The sequence below is a fragment of the Myotis lucifugus genome, unplaced genomic scaffold (assembly GCF_000147115.1).
Source record: "Myotis lucifugus unplaced genomic scaffold, Myoluc2.0 scaffold_2969, whole genome shotgun sequence".
Taxonomy (NCBI): domain Eukaryota; kingdom Metazoa; phylum Chordata; class Mammalia; order Chiroptera; family Vespertilionidae; genus Myotis; species Myotis lucifugus.
The window spans coordinates 15,595-21,252 of record NW_005874017.1 but is presented as its reverse complement, the minus strand read 5'-3'; the positions used below and the strand labels follow the sequence as shown (position 1 = coordinate 21,252).

Genomic DNA, 5,658 nt, shown 5'->3' with positions numbered 1-5,658 from the left:
CCACCCCTTCCGTAAACTAAGGCTACTCATGGCACCCACATGGCATCATAGGAGAGGGAACTTTTCTGCCCAAATGCCTCATCCTGTGCCCTCAGGGGCAAGTTAGGTTTTGATTTCTCTGTTCTGACAAAGGTCCTCCCTGGACTGACCTGGGTCAGTGAGGTCCCAGGAGGTGGGGTCACTCTGGGCAGCACGGTACAGCCAGGCAGGAGGCGAGAGCACTGGTGGGAGGACAGGTGCTCCTACCTGAGGAGGGTCCGGGCACAGGACACGGACCCCACACAGGACAGGCCCCGGGTGCTCACCCTTGACTCTCCCGCGGCCGCCAGTGCATGGCATGGCCGGGCCCAGTGCAGGGACCTGTGGGGCTGAGCCAGGAGGGAGACTCTGCCCTGAGAGGAAGGGCAGGGGGGGACCAACGTGAGCTGAGCTCTCCTTAGGAGCCACCCTGTAGGGAAAGAACTGGACTCGGAGCCTTTGTCCGCCCATCACACAGAGGAGAACAGAGAGGCTCCCAGCAGGGCTGGGCCAGGATGGCCTGGGAGCAGAGGATGCAGGGTGTGCCCGCCTCAGGAAGGGGCACCGCTTGTCCTCTCCACCCCCAGCCGCGAGGAGCCGGGGGACTTTGTGTTCCAGGCTCAAGTGTGACCTGAGCCCCAGCTGGTAGAGTTTGTCCCCGAGGGGATGCCCCTCTGTCCCACTGACTGTCCATCTGGCTCCTCTCAGACCACCCTGTGCCGGCCCCACGCTCCCTCCCAGGGGACGTGCCCAGAGCAGGGAGGGCGGGGCCAGCTACACAGAGTCCTACCCTGGCCGCCCCCACTGAGAACCAGGCTGCTCCCTTTCAGGCCGGCTCCTCTCATCCTATAAACATTATTGACTTTTTCTTGACCTGCAGGAATTCCTGTGACCACGGCCCTCCCGTGAAGGGACCCACAAAAGACAAAGCCCTTTGCAGGTGTTTATTGAATGATTTGGACTTCATGACACACAGAGGAAAAGACATTTTATGGAGATTCTTAATCTTTCATTTTATTGCTTTAGTTTTAAAATCAATAAGAAATAATCATTTCCCTAAAAGTAAAAAATGACTCTGATAGTAATGAAGAGAATGTTACTGGTGTGTATTTGGAACATATCATTGATTTTTAAATGAAAAGTAAATCAATCAGATTTTTAAAAATTCCTTCTGAGCCCATTCGTTGCCTTTTGCTGGGGATGGCGGCACGAGATGCGCTTTCATTTCTTGAAGAAAGTGTTTTATGCGTCGTTCACCAGAAGACCCCCGACTGTTTAGAGAGGTTGAGTCCATCCTTCAGTTTCCTGGATTCTGGATGGAGAAGGAGGAGGTGGAGGAAGCACGGAGTGAGGCAGGTGGGAAGAGTCTTGGGCAGTCACAAAGGTGGGGGAGGAAAAGGGGCGCAGGACGGGAGAAAGCAGAGGGACTGTGAGACCTGAGGGGAGGGATGGAGCTGGGGCCCAGAGGAGAGACAGGCCCAGGGAGAGAATGGTCAAGGGGGAATCCTCAGCCAGAAATGCTCTTCAGCTTCTGACACTGGGCTCCTATGTGTACTTCCAGTTCATCCCTGGCCCTGAACGGCTGGCCCTGGTTGTCCACGAAGGTGTCCCAGCAGTGCTGGAGCTCTATGGGAACAGGGAGGGAAAGGTGAGCTCCTTCTAGAGCGGGGAGGGCCCAGGTGTCTGACTCTAGGGACACACCCTCCCCATCAGGATCTCCCTGCCCCCTTTCTCTCTCCTCCCAAGGCACTGAGCTCCTCCCTCAAATTCTTTCTTCCACTGGAATCTGAGGCAGCCCCCCCCACCTTCTACCAGGAAGGACCTGGGTCCTGATGGCACAGGGACCCACCTCCCCGCTTCCCAGGACCCCCTCTCCCCTGAACTCTCTCCTCCAGGGGACTCCATCCTCTCCAGACTAAGCAGCCCCCTGCAGGCAGCTGAAAGGGGTCCCCCACCTGGATTCTCCTCCTGCCCCCTCTGTGTGGCCATTTCCCAGCCTCTCTGCCCGCCCACCTCCCACCCTCAGGAGTCCCTGCTGACCATGGAGGGTCATGATGGCGAGTTGGGCCCCAGCGTCCCGCAGCTGGCGCAGCCCATCCTCATGTCCATGGAATCTGGTTCGGATGCCAGCAGCGAAGATGCGCAGGCTCACGTGGCTGTTCTCGCTCAGGAATTGAACCAGCTCCAGAGCACAGTCAGGGCTGGGGGTCCAGGACATGTAGCAGGTGAGTCTGTACTGCTTCCCCCCATCCAGGTGCCAAGAACGGACCCGATCCAGGAAGCACAACTCTGCATGACCAGGTTCCCTGTGTGTGTCAGCACCCTGAGCACAGAGCGGGGAGAAGAGGGATCTGTCACTTGCTGTGAACAGGGGAGGGGGGCACCAGCCAGAGGCAGGTGAGGCTCTGGCCTCCAGCACAGGATTGAAGGGGCACAGCTCAGCGTCAGGATGAACGCTATCTCATTGCAGGATCTACCCCAGTGATGGCGAACATATAACAAGCTTGTCAGAGGTAAGACACCAACTCATTTTTTTTGTATATTTTTCTTTGTTAAATGACATTTAAATATATAAAATAAATATCAAAAAATATAAATCTTTGTTTTACTATGATTGCAAATCTCAAAAAATTTCTATATGTGACACGGCACCAGAGTTAAGTTAGGGTTTTTCAAAATGCTGACAGGCCGAGCTCAAAAGGTTCACCATCACTATTCTACAGGGTCAAAGGTAAGGTGACTCACAAATCACATGATATCAGCATCTACAAAGGGCACATCAGCAGTCAGGACTTTTCTACATCAGCAAACCATGGCTCCCATGGCTCTGTAACTGATCAGTGTTCACTTAGCCTGTTGATATTCCATTCACCATAGAATTTGCATTAGTTTTGAATTTTTAAAGTTTTGCATTAAATATGGTTATTTTTTCAAATCCTCACCTGGGGAGATTTTTTCCATTCATCTTTAGAGAAAGGGTGGAGGGAGGGAGTAGGGGCAGAGGGAGAGAAACATCAATGTGGGAGGACACATCCACTGGTTGCCTACCCCACACTCCACGACCCGGGGCCCGGGATCAAAGCTGCAACTGAGATAAGTGCCCTTGACCTGGAATCCTACCCCTGGCCCCTGACTGTGCAGGCTGACGCTCTAACCACTGAGAACACAGATCTGGGCTCCATATGATTTATCTTGGTACAGAGTTCCCAGAGAGCCTGTATTTCTTGCCCAACGCCTATGCCTTCAGGAGCTGCACCTACTCAGACCCTGCAGGGAGACAAAGAGCTGAGGACAGCCCAGCCGGTGTGGCTCAGTGGATTGAGCAGCGACTCAGCCACAAACAGGTCACTGGTTCCATTCCTGGTGAGGGCCCAGGCCCAGGCCCAGGTTGCAGGCTTGATTCTCAGTAGGAGGTGTGCAGGAGGCAGCCAACCAATGGTTCTCTCTCATCATTGATATTTCTATCTCTCTCTCCCTTCTTCTCTGGAATCAATAAAATTCTTTTAAATAATTAAATAAGTAAGTAAATAAATATAAATAAATAAATATAAATAAATAAATAGCTGAGAACAGAGGGAGGAGGCAGCTGAGCCCCAAGGTCCTGGGCCTGATGCCACAGGGGTGGGCGCTCCCTCCAGGAAGGGGAGCTCTCCCTCTGCTCCCCTACCTCCAGCTCCCGCCTGTGCACCAGCACCTCCACACGCTTCCACTCCGGGCTCCCCCCTGTGCTGCGCCCAAGGGTGACACAACTCTGCGGGAAGAAGGGGTGAGGGCACCGAGGCAGAGGTGCGGGAGACACGGGATGAGGGTCGCTGCTGGGCTCACAGGGTTATGGAGATTAGCCCACGCACCCAGGGAAGGGTTTTCAACCAGGGGCTCAGGGAGGAGGAAGAAGTCAGGCCCACGGTGCTTGCGCAGAGCCCTGTTGGCAGAGGATGGTACCAGGACCTGGGCTACGTGCAGCTGGCAGTGCACTTGTGGGGACAGCACCCTGCCAGGCTCTCCCAGGAGTGACTGGAGGGAGCACCAAGGGGGAGCTCTGGCTCTCTGGCCACAGGCGGCCCGGGCGGGGCCAGGGGAGAACGGCCCCTTTGTCCAGGTGCCTTTCCCTCTGCCCTGACCCCTCCTCAGAGGCACAGCAGGAGGGACAGGCTGACCCTGGAGGCTGGGCTGACCCTGGGCTGGTGGGCCCAGGCCCTGGGACACTGTGACTGCTTTCTGATGTGGGGCTCCAAGCTGCCAATCACAGCAGTCTGTCCTCCCTTCCTCTGGGCAACGCCACAGCAGCTGGGGGCCAAGGGACATTGCTCAGAGGACACCTGTGGGCATGGAACCTTCTCCCTGAGTGTCCTGGGGGCCCTGCCTGCTGTGCTCGCTCACCTGGTTGCACAGGAAGCCCTGGAGCTCCTTTCCTGGGACCCAGGCGTCGCCCTCCCGGACCTCCACCTCGTAGCACAGGTATGTTTTTTTCTCCCAGTCGTGACCAAAGTTGACCTCAAAGGTGGTTCCATCTATCAGGGTTCTGTGGGCACAGGCAGGAGGAACCCAAGGCATGGGGCTCCTCTGGGGATCACCCTGTTCTCCTCTCCTCTGCACCCACATCCCAGCTAGACCCACAGAGGATGGGCGTCCACTCACTTAGCTGGGCCTCCTAACCTCCCTCTCTGACCCCTTCGGGGACTCCTGGGGGAGTCAGCTCCGTCATTTTGTCAGGGTCCCCCCGGGAGCAGTGCAGGGGCTCAGAGCTCTGACGGGGCCTCTCCTGGCAGCACCGTCCTGCCCTCGTCCCGCTGACCCAGCCCTGCCAGGTGCAGCCCAGTGGCGCTGTTTCCTCTGCTCTTCTGGGTTAACCTGAGCCACATGGTGCATCAGGGGAAAGGGTGGCCCCATCCGGGAAAAGAGATGCCAAACTAGTCTTCTCAAATAACTCATGACATTTCCCTTCTCATCATGAAAACAATCGTGTCCTTTACAAAAACCAAAACATAAATCTGAACATGACCACCTGGGGCAGTGATGGCGAACCTTTTGAGCTCGGCGTGTCAGCATTTTGAAAAACCCTAACTTAACTCTGGTGCCGTGTCACAGATAGAAATTTTTTGATATTTGCAACCATAGTAAAACAAAGACTTATATTTTTGATATTTATTTTATATATTTAAATGCCATTTAACAAAGAAAAATCAGTGCAGAGCAGAAAGATGACAAGCAGGAATCTCCTAGGTTCTCCAGACACACCCACAGGCCCCCGTCTGAGTGGCAGGAAGCAGAGGACGTCCCCACTCCCAGGCTGGTTTGCCAGAACCTCAGCATCGAATCAGCTCCTCATCATCAAAACAGAGGACACGTTGTTGCATGTTTCTTTGTAATATCTGTTATTGATGCCAGTTGGGGCTGGGGTGTCCTCCATGACTCAGCTCCTTCTCCTTCTAGGAAAGTTATCTTCCGCGCCTCCGATTTGCTGATTAAAGGACTGAGTTGCCTTATATGCCATCGAGAAACCGGGAAAGGGCTGAGTTGGCCTCCCGACCCCCACCCCTTCCCTAAACTCAGCTACTCATGCAACCAATGGAGGAGAGAGAAGAGGGAAGATTTTTGTGCACTCTCTCATCCTGCGAGCTCAGGGTAAGTTATGTTTTT

General features: G+C 54.7%; 1 protein-coding gene across 1 annotated transcript; it reads right to left on the bottom strand.

Moving 5' to 3' along the window:
* Window positions 1-1,525: 1,525 nt before the first annotated feature.
* LOC106695779 (DNA dC->dU-editing enzyme APOBEC-3A-like) lies at window positions 1,526-3,006 on the bottom strand. The gene is made up of 3 exons (XM_014450634.2): window positions 2,961-3,006; window positions 2,059-2,341; window positions 1,526-1,644 (listed from the first exon to the last, which is right to left on the bottom strand). Exons 2-3 carry the CDS (start codon window positions 2,234-2,236, stop codon window positions 1,526-1,528), a joined length of 297 nt encoding a protein of 98 aa, XP_014306120.1. The 5' UTR covers window positions 2,237-2,341; window positions 2,961-3,006.
* Between the last annotated feature and the right edge of the window lie 2,652 nt (window positions 3,007-5,658).

Excerpts from the sequence above, each read along its gene's own strand:
- LOC106695779 (XM_014450634.2), bottom strand. The coding sequence starts at position 2,236 with ATGTCCTGGACCCCCAGCCCTGACTGTGCTCTGGAGCTGGTTCAATTC. Across the intron at positions 1,645-2,058 it reads CGCCATCATGACCCTCCATG|AGCTCCAGCACTGCTGGGAC; the intron begins GTCAGCAGGGAC and ends CTGTTCCCATAG.